General features: G+C 40.9%; 1 protein-coding gene across 2 annotated transcripts in view; it reads right to left on the bottom strand.

Annotated features, from left to right (window-relative positions):
• The window catches only part of SLC12A7 (solute carrier family 12 member 7), a 199,901-nt gene that overhangs the window by 63,195 nt on the left and 115,972 nt on the right, over positions 1-20,734 (bottom strand). For both annotated transcript variants that reach the window (XM_056862481.1, XM_056862480.1), the window contains exons 15-17: positions 19,735-19,854; positions 12,863-12,967; positions 11,836-12,004 (exon numbers count right to left, since the gene is read on the bottom strand). In XM_056862481.1, the coding sequence (XP_056718459.1) occupies positions 11,836-12,004; positions 12,863-12,967; positions 19,735-19,854 (394 nt within the window). The remainder of the gene's footprint in view (positions 1-11,835; positions 12,005-12,862; positions 12,968-19,734; positions 19,855-20,734) is intronic.

The raw sequence follows: 20,734 nt of genomic DNA on the forward strand, positions 1-20,734 counted from the left end.
GCATTTAGAAAATACATGCGGTGTGGTAGCAAGGCCAAAAGGGAGTACATTAAACTGGTAGTGATCTTCGCCACATACAAAACGGAGGTATTATCTACACTCCCCATGGAGTGAGATGTGGAAATACGCATCTTTTAGATCAATAATACAAAACCAGCTATTGGCTTGCAAGAGATGCAGAACATCTGTGAGGGAAACCATTCTAAACTTCTTAACCTTCAGAAACTTGTTAAGACCCCTAAGGTATAGGATTGGCCTCTTTCCCCCATTCTTTTTGTCCACTAAAAAATAGCGGGAATAATAGCCACAGCCTTTCTCATCTTGAGGTACCACTGATATAGTGCCCTTCAACAGGAGTTCGGAGACTTTGTCCCACAAAAGTTGAGGGACGGTAGAGAACAAGGCTGTGGGGGGGGGGACATGGAGGCAATGCTTTAAACTCCAAAAAATATCCAACTTTTATTATTTTTAACACCCAACTATCAGCAGAAATAGAACACCAAACATGAAAAAACAAAGATAACCGGTTGTTGAAACAAGATACATGGTTTAGTCAGGCATTCTTGCCCTTGTTGGACTTGCCTGGAGAAGTCTGGTCTCCCTTCTTCCCTCTCGGTTTGGGAGGAAAACGCCTATCTTGCTGAGTAGAGGCATACTGGGGGAGAAAATGAGCCTGGGCATGCGATTGGCCATGAAATCTATATGGTCTTGTGAAGGCCTGAGTGTGCTTTGGGAAATATTTGGGTTTGAAAGAGGAGGGCTGGGCTGCCGTAATCCGTAAGGTTTTATTGCTACGGACGTGGACATGTCCCTACTGGTGCTATCGGCCACATGTCTGGAGCCCATAAGCTGACTACAGCCAATGGACATCTCCTCAGATTGTACAGCCCTAGCCAGAGCTTTGTTGTCCTCATCCAAGAGGGCAATGTAGGGGGACATCTTGTCCCAAAAAAAGAATTGATATCGGCTCATTACTGCTAGAAAATTAATATTTTTTGCCGATTGAACCATGGCAGTGCAAATTTTCCTTCCCATGTGATCAAGCTTTCTCCCTTCCCTATCCTGTGGAGAAGTGTGGGAGCTCATTCTGAACCTGCCCGAGAGGGCCTCTACGATCATGGAGTTGGGAGTCAGATCGTGGGTTATGAAGTCGCATCCTTCATGCGATATCTTATATAAAGAATCTACCTTATGTACTGAAGGTGAACCAGAGGAGGGCTGTCCCTAGTTGGATTGGATTATGTTAAGAATGCTCTTGACAAATGGAAGGGCAACAGGGCCACCATCTGCCCTATGTAAGATGTCAGTTATGGTGTCGACAGGATCGGTGACAGTAGGTTTGTAATCAAGGTTCAGGGACTTTGCCATCCTAGTCACCTGATCAATGAAAGACCTGACACTAAAAGGGGGAGAAGTCCCCATCAATCAAGTCCTCTGGAGAAGGTTAGGAAGCAGCCTCAGAATCGTTGTCCGAGTCACCTGAGACGGTGTCCGAGTCTGAGATGCTTGGGTCTGGAACAGGAGAACACCTGGGACTGGCAGGTATCTGGCCAGTATTGGATGCAGACCTTGACGAATGATGAGGTCGAGGCTGATCCTTCGATGTCAAAGCATGCTGCTGATGTGGATGGTGGGTCACAGGTACCGCTCGGTCCTTTGACGTGGAACATCTCTGCTGAGAGATGGAATGGCTATTTCGATGGTGTCTAGCAGGTAAGTGTTCAGATGTCAAGCGCAGTTGATGCACCAACTCCTTCGACGTTGAGCGACGCCGATGATGAGGGGAAGCATGACGTCGAGAAGGCACACCAGCCGGTGAATCTCTGGAACGAGAATGGTCCCAATAAGAAAGTGAGTGTCGACGTTGAGGAGAAGATAAGTTGCTTGATGTCGAGTGACGATGTCGAGAACTGTCGCAGTTGTAATAATAAGGGCAGGTATATCTCTGCTCCCTAAGACTACGCCTATGGTAATCGTGATGGTAATGGTATTCAGAGCGACGATGGTGTCGAGGAGACACAGGTATTTCCATTACATCATGTCATGTCATGCGGCAACTTTGAAGCCCTCCATGAGGAAGAAGGGGTCCTCGGCCTCTATGACAGCGGGGACTGCGAACAACGTCAAGGAGAAGGTGAGGCTCTTGACGCCAAGGGAACATCTCGCCCGGGAGAGCGGCAAGAAACCTCTTTACTTAGGTGAGGCTCTTGACGCTGAGGGAACATCTCGCCCAAGGGAGCGGCTTCGACGCGGCGAAGCATCCCTGCGTGGGGAAAAGGAGTGACATCGATGAGATCCACTACTACGTAGAGGAGACCTGCTACGATGCAGGGATACTACACTGGAACCCGAACTGAGAACACCGGAGACGTGACTCTTGACTGAAGGAGACAGTGAATGATGGTGCTCAGTGGGAACAGGCTGAACCTCCACATTGAGATTATGTGCCACAGACGTGATGCAGGCAGATGGATCAACATCAAGGGAAGCCGAACAATGCGGCGAAGAAGTACAGCGCCGAGAAGAAGACTCCTGACATCAACCAGAGTCCTGACATCAACCCGAGGAGTCAAGGTCCGGCGGGGAAGACCTAGACACCACCAACTTCAACTTTTTAGCTGATTTCTTCCCCTGGGCATCCCCAGACCTCTTTTTTGTATGGGTCAAAGTTGGAAGAGATGAAGACCTTCCCTCTGTTGATGTTGAGGGAACTATTGGGGTGGAAACTGGTGCCGAGATTACTGAAGAGCGATCTGCAGAAGCTGCTGGAACCATTTGGGGCTCTAAAGACAGCTTCCAAAGAGCGGCCTTAAGCCTGGTGGCTCTCTCCTGACGAGATCTGTTGGTCATACGGGAGCATTCCCGACCAGAGGAGGGGATATGGCGTTCCCCTAAACATAGGACGCACTCAGAGTGGCCGTCCTTTTTAGCCATTTTTGTCTTGCATTTTGCACATTTTTAAAAGGAGCCTCAGCAGACTTTCTCCGTATTTTTATTTTCCTTAGAAGAACTAGCCTCTTTTATCTTTGTCTCAGGAAAAAGGACAAATGTCCCTGAGGTAAATCTGAAAGAGCTGAAGCACAGAAGTCCTCTCTCCGCGGAAGCAGAAAGAGAACTGAGGGAAGATGCCCCCTCCCCCTTGGTCACGTGACTGTTTGGGTGGGAAACTACAGCACTGGCTGAGTGGGAGGGGAGCGCTCTTTATTGCTGAGACTTCTAGAAGCTAGAAAAAATCTCAGTGGCTGGCTATGCACTTGTGCAGTCCCATGTGGGACTGCACAGAAGACATGATGATGAACCAGATATTCAGGAAAATCTGAGTCAAGATTTTGGGCAACATTATCAAGCCCTCTTTTGTGAAGCCAGTGTTTCCAATTAGTTATATTTTAGGACTTCACATAATACCAAGCAACCCAACGCTCATGACAATAACAATTTAAACTGTTTCCAGAAATACCTCTTCTTAAATATGACAACCGTTAACAAGGTTGAATTAGAGGAAAAGAGCTAATGTGTTAATTTCATAAAAACTTAATAAATTAAAATGTGGAAATCAGTTAGTGAATTAATTATCACCTTTGTTATCTGGAAATTAGATTTACGTCTTAAAAAGAGGGTGTAAATTTGTTTAAATAGTGAAAAAAGAAGTGGGTATAAACTCGATGTACAACCACTTTTTGCAATCAGTTCGGCTAACTGCAGATAACTTGATACATTTTCTGTAGGATGGAGTACATAAGGACAGGGTAATGTGCACAGTAATCTGCTCCTACATGCAAATGATCTTTGGTTGTATCTGCATTTATTCTTAGGGAGCAATCTTCAGCAGGACTACTCAGAAAAAAGTTCCATGTTATTCAGTAGAGCTTACTTCTAGGAAAGTGTCCTTAGAATTGCTGCTTTAACTTGTTTTAAATAATAAAATATCCTGCATATGTAGATTACCAGATAACACTGGTGTGTATCCTACCACTTCATTCAAGTAAGTCTAAAGCCTACAACTTAAGGAACCTTCCTCTGATGGAAGAGGCTCCAAATTCTTTTCGGGCAGCCCATTCCTGAGCCTTTTAGCAGCCGGGGATGGCATGGCTGGGGCGCTTAATGTTTCGCATTAAGTAAACTATCCCTTGGGATAAGATAAATAGATAGCACTTGCCTATCATCCACCAAAATACATAATTTACTTCAACATTAACTGATTATTCAAACAAAACTAAAGTCTTGGGATCCTGATGAAAGAAAAGACTGATTAATTGGCCCAAGTTTAGGGAAAATCTCATGCACTGTAAGCTGTAGAGAAGCTCAGGAAGCCACGGGACATCTCGTTGCACAGGACAAGGAGAAGCGGAATCTTGTGCTTCAAAGTTGGACTGCTGCAAATGTCTCCCATGTTTCCCACCTCAAAACATGGACATTGTACATTAGGTGAAAAATATTTCCTTTCGTAATACCTACAGCAATGTCTCCCTTACAGAGGGCACAGAGGAATGGAAGGGAGAGCTGTTTGCTATGAACTCTGTATGTGTAGATTGTCATAAACCTGCCCTGGGTCTATGTGTGCTTACATGCATATAGCACGTTTGTGTGCATGTATAGTGTATTCTTCTTCAGGGCCACCACCCCAAGTTAAATCCAGCCTCCCAAGTTACCAGTGACTTGAGGAACACTAGTAAAGGCTGCCTCTGAGCATATGCAAAAGGCAGAGTTTCTCAGCTACTTCAGCCCTTCCCCTGTGCCTGTGTGTTTAGCGTGAGTGAGTGGCTAAGGCATGCAGGGAGTTGTTGAAACACAGACTGCTCTTTTAAAAAGGAAAACTTTATGGCTACATGTCATAACTAGAACATAACACAAGGAAAAATAACTGTCATGCCTACTGGTTCACAAATCTAATGAAGAGAACAGGAAAATTAATCTCACTAAGCTAAACTTAATACAGAAAGTTTACCTCCAGGATCTGTCCCTGCATGCCCGTGGAGCAAATGCAAATCTTGACCCCACCTGCTCCATGCAGGAGACTCCAACTCTTAGCATTTGAACATCACTAACTGCAAACTACCATCCTTTTAACCTTTCCTGCCTTCGCTGGTGGGAAGCCTCTTACTCAATCCAGATGTAGGGAACTCATTCCCTCATAGATGGTGAACCTCAATCTCCCAGTCATCCAAGAGCACGTGTCCACAAGTCTCAATACCCAGATCATATTTTACAACAGCTATCCCTCTTGTCCTGCCTGGCAGGTAGAGCAAATGGTCATCTCCTTGCGGAAACGCATCTCTGCTCTTGTTGAGATCTTGGTGTATTTTATGGCTTTCTTCTCTGGGAAAGTAAGTGGCTGTCAGGGTCCCAAGGAACCCCTGGTGAGCTTCAATAGAAGCCTACATCTCCGGATCATGACACAGATAATCTTCTACCAGGGTCTAAAGACAACAAGGATCACAGTCCCTTTTCTACGTAAGTGCCAGGCGCTCCACGCGGAGATTGTTAGTGCTGGCTATGTGCATATCAACCCCATGCACTTTACAGGACCAGAGCCTGGCCAGACAGAGCAGCACAAGCAGAAACTGTAAGCTGAGTCCTACTCTGTTCCCAGCGAGAAATGGGCAGGTGCCGTTTCAATTACTACAGTAATGTATGTCCCACAACGGATGAATGGAACGCAGGCATCACCAAGAAGGGAAGAGGATAAGGCAGGGCAGCCAGAAAAGCAGGCAGGTGGCATGTCAAAGAGCCCCATGTCAAAGAGCTCCAACCAGTCTCCACCAGCTGGGCTGCTTTGATTTGGTCAAAAGTTTCCCACGGAGAGACAAAACATTAAACTCCAGGTCTCCACCCCAAGTTTAATGAGTAGCTGCCACCAGCCCTTTACTAAAGGTTGAGCTCCAGGGAAAGGATAAGGGCAATCCCCTCCCAACTCACTTCAAAATTTAAGTGCAATACTTACCCTGCAAGGTAGAGGCCTTGCTAGGGAAAAATTACACTCCCAAATATGTCTTAGGTTTTTGGTAGGTGGTTTTACTCTCACACAAGGCACAAGATTTAGGCTTGGAATCCCTAAGTCAAAAGACACAATCCATTTAAAGGCTAACAATTTATTTATAAGATTTATGCTGGTTTACAGGAAAGAAAAAGTCATGAAGTTTCAAGCAAGAAAATAACAAAATGATTTAGCATAGCTAACTCATACAATACTTCAGTTTTCCAAGGTTCACAAAATTGTCAAGGCTTTTTCAAAAGCAATGTTCCAATAGTTACCAGTTTCAAGAGTTCTTTCAGCATACAAGAGTTTCAAAAGGTTGTCCAAAGGTTTCTCCAAAAGGTCAGATTGACCAGAGTTTCCCCCTCAAGGGCCAAAATCAAATGGGTTGTGATGCCGCCTGCACAGCCTTCTTGCTGTGCCCCCAACGAGCATAATTTTCTCAGGACTGCACTATCTCTATATTCGTTTTCTCAATGGCATGAGCTCATAGAAGGCCAATCAGAAAACGAAAGTGATTTGCGGTTATTGCTTAGTCAGAATGCTGCGTTACTAATTAATGCATTAATGCATCTCAGCTCCTATTTCGTTGTGATCCCACCCCCTTCCCCCAAGGGCAGCAGAGGCGCATCGCTCTCTCCGTTTTATTGTCACAAGCCTTTGAGGTAGACTATGCTGGGAGAGACAGACCACCCCAAGGTCACCCTGTGAATTTCAAGATGAGAGGGGATTTGAACCCAGGTCTTCCCAGTTCTAGATCAATGTTCTAACCATTACATCATACCAATTCTCAGAGTCACACTACCATCTACCGAGCGGCTAGGACTACCTGCTATCTGTTGCAGTTGCTTACCATTACTCACTACTGCCTCTGTTCCCTCTCTTGGCAGCTCTCCAATGAGGGCAAAGGTGCGCCCCACTCCCAGCACACTGCAGACCCCACGTGAGACCCACGGCAATCCCAGCAGCTACGAGCAGTGTGCATCCAGCTCTTCTTTTGCAGGATTGCCAACTCTTATCCTGACAGGGGTCCTGTGCCTTTGTAAGCTCCTTAGAGAACATTTATGCAACAAGTGAAGCCACACCTAATGTGGACATGCAGTCCAGGGCTGAGCTTAGTCTGCTACTGTGTCATGCAAAGACTTGCTAGAAGAAGGTGGGCAACCCTGTTTGTGTGACTTGTTTTCAGAATTCATTCTGTTGCTTGTGCTGTTTAGTAATGCTCTTTAAGCTGTTCTCACTACATTAATGAGGCTTTGCAGATTGGGATCTGCTTGTTATTGACATCAGGTTGAGACAGTTAATGGAAAGAGGTACGGCATTCTCCATCACCTATCACTTCGCTGACCACATGAAGTCCACCACAGACAACTTCCTGGAAGCTCTTGAACCAAGCCCTGCCCTCCCCACAGTTATTGGCGCTGTAATAAACCATGCAGATGACAAAGGCAATCAAATAACAAACAGGGCTAACAGCAGTAGACACCCCCCAGCCCCGCCCCACCAATACCAGGGTGTCAACCCAAATGGTGCCCTACCACATAGTTGCCTCTTAGCTTTAAAAAACCCCCACAGTTCTCTTCCATCCCATCTACTTTGGCCCTCAGTATGGATAACCAATTAAACATTCCACTATGAGTTCAGTATGTGAACTAATATCCAGCCTCCAGTGTTCGAAGCATCATCACTAAGTCTTGACACTCTACTTAGCTGTGGGGATGCAGTTCAGCCTTCTGAATCTTACTGTCTGTTTTACTCGCCCTCTTTAGCAACAGGGTGCAATTTTCACAATACCATTCAGAACACAATAAAGCAATCCCTGTACTGTTTTTTTTTAATAATCCAACAACTGTCATTAAAAATTCATCTCAAGAAGCCATCTACAAACTCCTTTCCCCCCTGAAAGTAATCCATGAAGACTTCTGAGCTGCACTATCTTGTTAAATATTAAGGGTGTGACACATTAAAGTAAATTCGGGCTTGACGGCAACTAAGAATAAGGTATTTTGCTCCAAACACCTTGTCACAACTCAACTTCCTCACAATTGCACAACACAGTCATGGGCCCAAGTCTGCGAGCTCAGTCATAACACAGGAAGGAACTATTTCAACCTTCCTCAACACAGCCAAGTTAAAAACGTGCGTGGCTGAGAGACAAACAATTATTGAAGAAAAGGGAACTGCATGGCCACAAAACCTATGTGAAGAAACAATGCTGTGCGTTATGTGAATATAAACAAACAACACCTACAAACTGGTAGCTGAGAAAACAATTCGAATAAGAACATAAGAAAGGCCCTGCTGGATCAGACCAAGGCCCATCAAGTCCAGCAGTTTGTTCACACAGTGGCCACACAGGTGCCTCTAGGAAGCCACAAACAAGACGACTGCAGCAGCACCATCCCACCGCACACAAAATAATAGGCATGCTCCTCTGATACTAGAGAGAATAGGTATGCAGCATGACTAGTATCCATTCTAACTAATAGCCATGAATACCCCTCTCCTCCATGAATAAGTCCACTCCCCTCTTAAAGCCCTCCAAGCTGGCAGCCATCACCACATCCTGGGGCAGGGAGTTCCACAATTTAACTATGCATTGTGTGAATTTTTTCCCCTTTTATCTGTTTTGAATCTGTCGCTCTCCAGCTTTAGCAGATGACCCCGTGTTCTAGTATTATGGGAGAGGGAGAAAAACTTCTCCCTGTCCACTCTCTCCAAACCATGCATAATTTTATAGACCTCTATCATGTCTCCCCTTAGCCGCCTTCTTTCCAAGCTAAACAGCCCTAAGCGTCCTAACCGCTCCCCATAGGACAGTTGCTCTAGTCCCCTAATCATTTTGGTTGCTCTTTTCTGCACCTTCTCAAGCTCTGTAATATCCTTTTTTAGGTGTGGTGACCAGAACTGTACACAGTATCCCAAGTGTGGTCTCACCATAGATTTGTACAAGGGCAGTATGATATCAGCAGTTTTATTCTCTATTCCTCGTCTAATTATGGCCAGCATAGAATTTGCCTTTTTTACAGCAGCCGCACACTGGGTTGACATCTTCATTGAGCTATCCACTACCACCCCAAGATCCCTTTCTTGGTCTGTCGCTGCCAGCACAGATCCCATCAGTGTATAGGTGAAGTTGGGATTTTTTGTCCCAATATGCATCACTTTACACTTACTCACATTGAATCTCATTTGCCATTTTAATGCCCATTCTTCCAGTATGCAGAGATCCTTCTGGAGCTCTTCACAGTCCGATTTTGTTTTAACCGCCCTAAATAATTTGGTGTCATCTGCAAACTTGGCTACTTCACTGTTTAACCCCAACTTCAGATCATTGATGAACAGGTTGAAAAGCACCGGTCCAAACACAGATCCCTGAGGCACCCCACTGCTCACATACCGCCATTGTGAGAACTGACCATTGATTCCTACTCTCTGCTTCCTATTTTTCAGCCAGCTCTCAATCCATAAGAGGACTTGTCCTCTTATCCCATGAATATTTTAATTCATACTGAGCAAGGAAGGAGGAGGAAGGCCTTACATGCTTCTGTTTAGGATCGCACAGTCATTCTCCCCTAGGATGAGTGAGGGAAGGGTGGGATTGAAATGACAGACAATTGGGAACGAAGCTGCCATTGTAAGGAGTCTTCTATGTGATTCTTTCTGGATTTGGGAGTTTCATTCCTCTCTCTTACTTTTCAGACTGCATTAACAATCTGCCTTCCTTCCACTTTTGTTTCATGGTTTATTTCCACATTTCCTTCAGATGGTTCTACATGCTCATTAACTAAATCACAGCACAGAAAAGAATCCTGATACAACTTCAACAAGATCCCCTTTTCCTCTATGTTTTAATCAACATGCACATGAGCTGGTGTGCACTGATAAACTGTCCAGGAATACCCCCCTGAAAACTCTGGGAAAATGCACCAAAAACTAAATCAGAAGATAGATGGAGTTATACGCATGACAGAAGGACCCCGTGTAACAGAACAGAGGAAAGCTGTTCTTGCTTAATTCCCCCCCCCACACACACACACACACACTCCTTGCTACTTGGAGGAAATCTTACCAAGGGTCTCCAGCAAGTATGTTAAGTTCAAGCGTGCCATTAAATACGGGTGAAGCTGACTTGAAAACAATAGCCTGGCGGCTCAGTACTTGTGCTCTTATGTGTTCATTAGCGGGTATCTCTTCCAAAGACAATCTTAGTTCAGGCGAAAGATTTCCATGTGAGCTCTTTAGTGCCAAACTTGGTTTTGGAGGAGAATGAAAACTGTCCAGAAAATTCAACTAATGAAGAAAAAGCCTGTCATATTATTTTCTTCTAACCCATTTTTTTTGAAGAGTTCCAGTGTCTCTAGAGCAGGGGTTCTCAACAAGGGGGAAATTTTAGGGTTAAAGGGGTGGAATTTGGACCCCTATTCAGCAAACTGTGATGTCCTGTAGATTATGTGCAATCTGTAAAATTGTGGTTGTTGTTGTTTTTTTGGTTAGACTATCTTGGGAAGGGGGGAATTATATTCTGAACAATGGTGAAGGGGGGGAATGTAGCAAAAAAGGTTGAGAACCACTGCTCTAGAGGATAAAGAGTATAGCTCAACAGAAAAAACACACGTCTTAAATTGGGCAGTTTGTTCATTTCTATTTCAATCTATTGATTTCACAGCTCAAGTTTGAAGAGGCTTCAGATACTTTAGGACTGCACGTTGTCTGAACTGTACCTGCCTAAGCCAGTACCGTTTTCACATTCCAGTGCAGTTCCAACTCTCCAAATAGGAAAAAATGGGTTGCAGTCTGGGGCTTCCATCTTTTCTGGTTAACTGTCCAACACTGTTATGGTGTCCAACACTGTGTGCCATTTTGTATCCACAAAATCCAATGGTGAGATTGTGAAAGGAAAATGCTGCCCACTATTTTTTTCTATTACACAAACATCAACTAGTAATTATCTTTTACATTTTTATACCAGCAGAAGCACTTTTTCTTGTAGGTTATATCTCTCAAGTACATTTTTATCCCACCCATCCTCCAAGGAGCTCAGAGCAGCATATGTGATTTTCTCTTTCTCTGTTTCAGCCACATACCTACCCTGTGAGGTGAGTTTGGCTGAGAGTGGGTGGCCGGCCTGAAGTCACCCAACAAGTTTCATGGTTGAATAAGGAATTGAACCCGGTCTCCCAGGTCCTAGTTCAATACTTAACCACTATACCAGACTGTAACATATTAATTGGCCTTAATTTTCAGTTCTATGTAGGACAAAGTTAATGCAAAAAAATCTTTTTTGGGGGGTCCCATTTACATCCATTTAAGACAAAATATCTGAATTTAAGCCAATTGTTGATACATATATGGCTACTGTAGGACTCTGTCTATGTATGACATTTTTAACCTGCCCTTCTCCTGCCAAGGAACTCAGGACAGTATACATGGTTTTCTTCTCCTTCATTTTATCCTCAGAAGAACCCTGAAAGGTCGCCCGAGAGCCACCCAGTGAGATTGGTAGCTGAGTGGGGATTTGAATCTTGGTCTAGTCTTATGTTCTAACCCAGGAGACCCCAGGCTTTTTGAGCCTGGGGATACATTTGGACTTCTGACAGAGCACAGTGGGCACAGCAACAAAATGGCCACCACAGGAGGCGACACAAGCCACAAAATGATTGCCACTGCTTAACTTCAGTATCACAGTGCAGATCCTTGTACTGTGGTGCAGCCCCTGCCAAAGCAAAGTGAATCCAAATCAAACCTCCAATCAAACCTCCAAGAGTCAATCGGAAGCTTTGCTGATAATCCATGCTATGACACATGGATCTGAATGAAGTCTGTGAAATGCAAAAGTTTGGTTATTTCTTAATACATACTTCCTCAGCCTTTTGAGCTTCTGTGTATTTATCCAAGTATATTCCTGGAAGTACAGATCCCACAATGGTCAGTCCTTTTCCAGCTTTCAATTGAGAAGTGAAAGAAAGCAGCCGTGGATGTTTGACCAATTGTTCTGAATCCAAATTCAGCAAAACCAAGACTTGAGGCCTGAAGTTTAATATAAAGAAAGGGAAGGGATGATTCAGTAGAGAATGTGGGGATGGGAATTCAGACCATCTCTTGTAAGCCTTCACTTAACTGAGCAGAGTGGCCAGTTAGTGAGATGAGGTCACTCAGTGGCAGGTAGTCACTGTGGTACTGTAGAATGAGGGGTCTGACCCTTCCTCTCTGTGACACCAACCCACACACACCAGGTGGCTAGTTTCTCGGATAGGGCAACCATACAGGTAAAGATGTGGGAGATCTGATCACTTATCTCAAATGTCTTATCTGGTTTGGCCATAAGATTCTCCTTTAAAAAAAAATGCATGCTTGCTTAGTTGATTTAGAAGAAGAAAAAGAGTTGGTTTTTATATGCTGACTTTCTCTACCACTTAAGGGAGACGCAAACCGGCTTACAATCCTTCCCCTCTCCACAACAGACACCCTGTGAGGCAGGTGGGGCCGAAAGTGTGTGACTTGCCCAAGGTCACCCAGCTGGCTGTTAGCAAGATTTTTGGCCATAAGGGAAAGGTGAAGTGGAAAAGGTGAAAGGTTTAAGACAGAAAATCTGCAGCTAATGAGTTGGTAGGCAAGGAAAAGAGAAGAGGTCAAGGAGAACAAATATTTAGGAGGAGAATATCTGCAAACAAATCACTGAATGTTTTACTTTACTATTTACAGGTGAAATCTAACACGTATGGACTGAAACTTAAAAAACGAAACAAAACTTCTGTTTTCAACACTAAGAGAAATGATCAGAAGAAAGCTTCTAAATATAAAGATACATACTTGTGTGGGGTTCCTCTTCTGAAATCATCTTCCTTAATGGGATTACTTAAGCAGTGGACTTATTCAGACTCTTACCTCCAATTTTTGGTGTGAGGAGGGCCCTGCTCAACCCGAAGCAAAGCATAGCGAGCAGCATTCAAGGACAACCCCCGAATTCCATCTCCCCATTCTTTTTCAGCTCTTAGAAGGAGAAAGGTTTAATCAGCAAAGTATACCTTTTTCTAATCCCACACAAAATTGTATATTTATGACAATGCTACTATTTTCTTGTCATAGAAGAGGTCCCTAAAATGCTCTTCAAAATGACAAATCTTTGTAACTCACTTAAAAAACCCCTACTTTCCTTGACATTAAATTTGCCAGAGAAAAGTTTCAGATCTTTTTCAACATGTGGAAGTATTTGAACACAGTGAAGGCTTAAAGGTATAATTACATTCACATTAAGTTGCCTCTCTTTCCAATGATAAGCTCATGGAATTTTCTTGTCATTACCATATCCTACCTGGGTCACAGGCCAGAAGGGCATCAGTCCTTCTATAGCTCATTTATTTTCATGGACAGACATTGTTACCTGCGCAAAAGCCATCCTATACTTATCCCTGATCACATCCTGTGCACCCAGATAAAGTAATTTTAGATCAGGGGATCACATAATCATATATCCAGCTGCCTAGATATGTGAATACCATTAAACAGAATGTCTTTCTCAAAGAATAACCTTACAAAAGTGAATAATATTTATACAATATCTAAAATATCTATACAGATATCTTTAATGTGCCCACCTACAGAAATGACTCAAGACGACTTCCGGGTCAGACGACCCCCCCGCCACAAGTGCGGAGCCACGCTCCAGCTGATCGCTGCCCAGGGGCATTGAATTTGCCCCCGTCAAAACCGGCAAGCGGCACCCCTCGGAGTAAGAGGGGATGCGGAATCGGGAGCCGGTGACGGCCCCGTCAGCCGAGCGATAGCCGCCAAGAAATCGGCGGTGGTTGCTCTGACGGGTCCTGCTGAAGAGCCGGCGCCATCTTAAAGGGACAGCTGGAGAGAGCGAGGAGGGATCCGATTTCACATGCAAGTTGACTACAACAGTTATTTTTATTATTTAAAATATCAAACTGGGGTGTTTGGCAGAGGTGCTTCTGAAGGTGATAACGCTGGACTAGCTATAATTTCATAACACTCTGTTTTTGTGAGTTTTGGCTTTTTGCCAGTGGAGTGACGCAGTCTGAAAACGTTCTTTTAGTACTGGAAGACTCTTAAAACAAACGAAAAGAGTAAGAGAACAATCACAGTGACATGGAATACAATATCTGAGATGTCATAGTGAATGTGTTTTCTCTAAACAGAGCTGATACATCTGAAATAACTCTGTCTTATAAGCTGATGAATTAAAAGAAGTTCCCTGCCCCCCTTCCCCTTTTGTGGATTACAATTGGTTGCTGTTTAGCCTTTCAATGGGAGAAAAAGAGAAGCACGTCAAGGAAATTCTTAAAGATACAAAGTTGGTGGTACAGCTTCCTCAACGCAGGCCTTCTGTATCTTTAACTACGTCTAAACAGACAACCTCACCATCAGCAACGGCATCTGTAAGTGCAAAGATGACTCCAAAAGCCAAGCCTGAAGTATTTGAACTACTATCTAAGACTCATCAAGATGTTGCAGAAATGAAGCAGGAGCTTGCCCAAAACACAGCTACTACCTCTCAGAATTCAGTTGCAATAGCAGCATTGCAAGACACAATCTCATCTCTGACTGTCAGACAAGACAGGGTCAAAACCAAACTTAAAAAAAACACACACAGGAGACCAAAGAAATCAAAAAGAAGGTGGATACTCTGGAGATGTCATTAGCATCTTCAAGTGAAAGAGATGAGAAGCAACAAGATCAAATGGCAATGCTTGAATTTAAGATTAAAGAATCCTCTCTACGCATACGTGGGCTGAAAGAAAAGACTGAAGAACGGGATTTGCGTGGATATCTGACAGGGCTTTTGGCAGATTTTTTACAGGAACCGGAAGAAGTTATTGAGGGGATGATTGTGACGGCCTACAGAATAAACTCTGCATATGCAACTAGAAATAAAGTACCAAGGGACTGCCTGCTGCAATTGCTTTCAAGAAGTCAGCGTGACCTTATACTCAACAGCCATTACAAGACACCACTTAAAGTTGAAGAGGAGCCTCTGAGATTGATGAAGGAAATACCTGCAAGATTGCTGAGGAAGAGGAAGGACTTTATGGAGATTGCTCAACATTTAAGACTCAGCGGAATTCAGTTCAGATGGGAATATCCACAAGGCATTTCTTTTACTTTTAAGGCTAAAAGGTTCAAGTTCACAGAATTGGACAAGGCTGAACAGTTTTTGCGAAGATATGATGCAGATTTGTTCAAACCTATTAAGCCGAACAAACAATCTACAACTAAAGAATCTACAGAAAAAGAAAAGGCGTCTGAAGCATCTGGGGGTGGAGGCTTACCAATAGATCCAGCAGAGGAGTCTCCAATTGATGATACTGATGGCTGAACAGAGAACTTAATCTGGGGGTGGGAAGGGGGGCAGGTTATGGGGTATGGATGACAATTTTGGCTTTGGAAGGTTAATGGATCTAACTGAATTTTAATATGTTACAGGTTTTATCTTGGAATATTAATGGATTGAACTCTCCCAACAAAAGGAGGAAAATATTTCACCAGTTACAAAAAACTAATGCCAATATTATTTGTTTACAGGAAACGCATATACTCCCAAAGGATACATTTAGGTTGGAACAACTAAGTTTGGGCAAACTCTTCACGTCATGTAATGAAAATAAAAAAACTAATGGAATAGCTATGTATTTACCTTTATCATTAGAACCAAAAATTATTTACCAAGATACAGAAGGAAGAGTGTTGATGGTGGAAATAAATTGCGGGTTCCAGAAGTTATTACTTGTTGGAATATATGCGCCTAACATTAATCAAAAAGCATTCTATGAAAAACTAGCAACGTTATTAGCTGAATATGCCACAGAAAAAATGATATGGATGGGGGATTTTAATGGAGTAATGGTACCTAAGATAGACAGGTCTGGGAAAAAGCAAAAAAACGAAGGCAAATTACCAGGTGTTTTTGATGTTCTTATAGATCAATGGGATATGTTTGATGTCTGGAGACTGACAAATGGTAATAAGAAGGGATATACTTTTTTTTCACAGAGACATCTTACACATTCCAGGATAGATATGTTATGGCTTTCGAAAAGTTTGATAGATAGATCAGAAAACCCAGAGATTTTACCTAAGGTGTTATCGGATCACAATTAAAAATTAAAATAGGAGATAGAAGATATAAACCCTGGATAATAAATGATTTTCTTTTAAAAAATACTAAAATAGTGGAGAAGTTGAAGGTGGATGTGCAGAATTATTTTAATGAAAATACAGACAAGGGTACTCGGGAAGATATAGTATGGGACGCCGGTAAGGCAGTAATTAGAGGAGTATTAGTTCAACAAAACACAAGATGGTATAAGGAAAGGGAGATAAAGAAAAAACATATATTGGATGAAATAAAACAAGGGGAACGACAGCTTAGCAGACTGCAGGATAAAATATCTAAACAGGAACAGCTTGATAAGATTAGAAAGTGGCAATATCAATATGAATTTTTAATTGCGGAGGAAATTGAACGGAAAGTTATGTATAATAAACAAAGATTTTTTGAACACGCTAACAAACCGGGTAAAATGCTAGCATGGCAACTTAAACATAAAGATAAAAAAGTACCAATAACTCAAATTAAAAGGAAGGGTAAGATAACAAGAGTTAAAGATGAGATAATAGAAACATTTGTGGAATTTTACACAAATTTATATAGAAAAAATGTAGTTTTTGAGAATGATATGGACGCATATCTCACTAAATTTGATTGGGGAAAAATTACATAGGAAAATAAAGAATTATTGGATTCTCCAATAACTAAAGAAGAATTAGAAGAAGCAATATGTAAAAGTAAATTAAATAAATCACCAGGGCCAGACGGATTTACCGCATCTTATTATAAAGTATTTAAAGATCAGTTAATTCCCTATTTAATGGAGGTGATGAATTTAGGTTTGACAAAGGGTATTATCCCTCAAACATGGAAACAAGCAAACATAGTACTAATACCAAAGGTAAATTCTGATATATCGTAAGTTAAAAATTATAGACCGATTTCATTAAATACTGATTATAAATTATTTGTTGCAATTTTAGCTACTAGACTGAAAAGGGTATTAAATCAATTAATACATGAAGATCAAGCAGGATTTTTACCAGGAAGACTGATCAGTCAGAATGTAAGGGTGGTAATAGATCTTTTAGAATACACGGAACAAGATACAACCCCGATAGCTATGATATTTCTGGACGTGGAAAAAGCATTTGATAATGTAAATTGGCAGTTTATGATCAAGGTATTAGAGTTTATGGATTTTGGCGAGAATTTTAAAACAGCTATAAAAAGTGTATATACTCAACAAACTGCCAATTTACTTATAAATGGATCACTATCACCCAAGATTGAAATTCAAAGGGGAACGAGACAGGGATGTCCTCTTTCCCCTTTGCTGTTTATTTTAGTATTAGAATTGTTATTGAATAATCTTAGAAAAACTGATGAAGCAGTTGGTGTATGAATAGGGAGAAACCAATATAAAGTTAGAACATATGCAGATGATTTAGTATGTTTTTTGATTGATCCGATTGAGCAAATTGATAGATGGAATAAAATTTTGGAGGTTTATGGAAAGCTTTCAGGTTTTAAAATTAATAAAACTAAAACTAAGATATTGGTTAAAATATGACTCTTTCACAACAACAAATATTAACTAAAAAGACGGGATTTAATATTGAACACAAAGTTAAATATTTAGGTATATGGATATTGAATGATAATCTCAATTTATTTCAAAACAATTATGTAAACCAATGGCAACAGATAACGAAAGATTTGAAAAGCTGGGAAAAAATGCCGTTATCATTGTGGGGACGAATCTCAGTAATTAAAATGATGTTACTACCTAAAATGCTTTTTTTGTTTCAAAATTTACCAATAGTGAAAGGTGCTCAGATATTTGAAGATTGGAAGAAAGATATTTTGAGTTTTCTTTGGGGTAAAGAAAGACATAGGATAGCATATAATAATTTAATAGAGTTGAAAGAAACAGGAGGGTTGGGATTGCCAGATTTAAGAATGTATTATCAAGCAGCCTGTTTCACCTGGATAAAAAATTGGATTCTCTTGGAGAACCCAAAGTTATTAGAATTAGAAGGATTTAAATTATGATTCGGGTAGCATGCATACTTATGGTATGAGAAGGCGAAAGTAAATAAAGAATTTAATTCCCATATTATTAGGAAAAATTTATTACAAACGTGGAATAAATATAAAGGTTTTTTTGAAAGTAAAACTCCTGGTTGGATTAACCCCATAGAAGCCTTTATGAGAAGGGGTGCTCATTTAAATCTTGATTGTAATAAATATAGAGAAATGATAGAATATAAAGACGGGATATGGGTGTTGAAAACCCGAGAAGAACTTCAAATCAAGGATTGGTTTATGTACTACAAATTAAGGGATGTATTCAGTAAAGATAACACGTTGGGTTTTAATCAAACCAAATCTAAATTTGAGATTATACTATCTAAGGGTAATAAAGGATTGATAGGAAGGATTTATAAAGTATTTATAGAAATGAATTTAGAACAGGAAAGGATTAAACCAGTGATGGTGAAATGGATGAGGGATCTAGGTTATAATATAGATTTGGAGATATGGGAAAATCTGTGGAAAAAGGAATTTAAATTTACTATCACGAATGAAATAAGAGAAAATTTATATAAAATGTTTTATAGATGGTACATAACCCCAGTATTATTAAGTAAAATGAAAAAAGACGATAAGGCTCTCTGTTGGAAATGTGGAACAGTTATAGGTACATTTATGCACGTTTGGTGGTTCTGTAAAAAAATTAGGAGGTTTTGGCGATTGGTTTTGAATGAAACTAATAATCTGACTAAATTAAAAATAAAAAAAGATCCTGCCTTTTGTTTATTGGGTATTCCAAAAAAAGATTTAGATAAAGGTGACAGAGTCATATGTCAATATAGCTTTGCTGCAGCAAGAATTACAATTGCTAAAAAATGGAAGCAAATAAATAAACCTTCAATTAAAGAGTGGAGAGTATGGATGTATATGCGGATGGCCAAAATTACAGATTCTTTACATGGTAAAGATATGGATGAATTTAAACACACGTGGTTAAAGGCCGCCGCATACTGGGATAAATTGGCAAAAACGGATTTTAAAGGTATAGTTAATGAATTATAGTTCAAAATGATTTTTAATTAATGATTATAATAATAGGTTTTTATATACTGTCATAACACTTCGCCGGAAGTCCAATGGTGAAGGGCACATAGGTGGGTGGTAGGGCTTGGGGCACTATAGGCTTTTTTAAAAAAAAGAAAAGATAGTAAATAATAATGTATTAGCATTGGACGTAATAGTGCTCTGTATATGTTTTTGTGTATTCTATGATTTTTTTCTGTTTTTTTCCCTGTATTGGATTATGATTTTATTACTATTACTATTTTTTTTCTTTTTTGTATGTTTTATTATAAAAGCAATTAAAAAATTTAATTAAAAAAATGACTCAAGACCACAGAAATGCAAAAATGATAATCATAGCCAATTCCCTGATTCTGGGAGCTTACCATACACCATAATAAACAATAGGAAATATTTACCTTGTTAAATGGCATTTCACTAATTTATGTGCAGGAAGAAGTTTCTTACTAAATTTCTTATTTGAACATACCTAATTAATATGCATAATTAAATATATTATATATGTAATTAATATACATAATCTGAACATACATAATCAACAATTCAAACAAATGTGTAGCCTTACCCTCTATATTCTATGTATTTGTAAATACACCCTGCTATTAGCATAGCAATCAAGGCATAGTACCAAGAACATATGAACATCAAGGCAAGACACAAAGTCATCCCCAGGAATGAAAGTGTCCTGAAAGAAAAACAGATGCTTTGAACTGGTAAACTCAAAAATAAGAAGCAACTGTTTGTATTTTTATCATTCAGTATGTAATTTTGGATATTATTAAACTTTCCATTTATTTAGTGCATTAGCCCAAAAGCCATCACAATTAATACAATAAAACATAACATGCAGTCATCAAAATACATACAACCAGTAAAATAAACATAACATCTTAAAATACTATTAATTTAATAGCCCTATTTTGCAGCGCCAGTCCCTAATACAGCCAGACAATGATGCCATAGCTTATTTTGATTCTATAGTTAGACAACTCAAGCCTACATTAACTAATAATAGAACAGCGATAGTCACCCCTAACTTAAAGAGTGGCTGTAAAGTGTTAAAGGAGTGTAAAGGGTTAAAAAGAAATTTAACAACTTATATGAGACAGGTAAGATGTGGTATAGATGAAACATCTATCCCACAACTCCTTTGCCTCAGGGTGCAATATAAAAAGCTTCTCAAACAAAAGAAGGAGGATTACACTAAACACTTATGGAAGGAGCTGGAGATGTTGTCAGTAAAAAGAATGGCTCTCGTTTCTGGGAGCTTGTCTCAATAGGGACAAATCGCGCCTCTTGTTACCTGGAAGCACAATCCCTGGAAATGTCTGGCTTGATCACTTCAGATAAGTTTTTTGGTTCACCTCTACCTTCATCCATGGTGAATTCTTCAGTGTCAAGCAGCCTGCCTCCAGAAACCTCAGGTTTACCTGTCTGGCCTCCAGTCACTGTGGCAGAGGCCAGAAGCTTAATTAATTCGTTAGCCTCTGGGAAATCACCCGGGGAAGACATGATTCCTCCGGACTTGTTTAAAGCCTTCTCAAACTGGTGGGCCCCAGTGTGAG

The sequence above is a fragment of the Euleptes europaea genome, chromosome 17 (assembly GCF_029931775.1).
Source record: "Euleptes europaea isolate rEulEur1 chromosome 17, rEulEur1.hap1, whole genome shotgun sequence".
NCBI lineage: Eukaryota > Metazoa > Chordata > Lepidosauria > Squamata > Sphaerodactylidae > Euleptes > Euleptes europaea.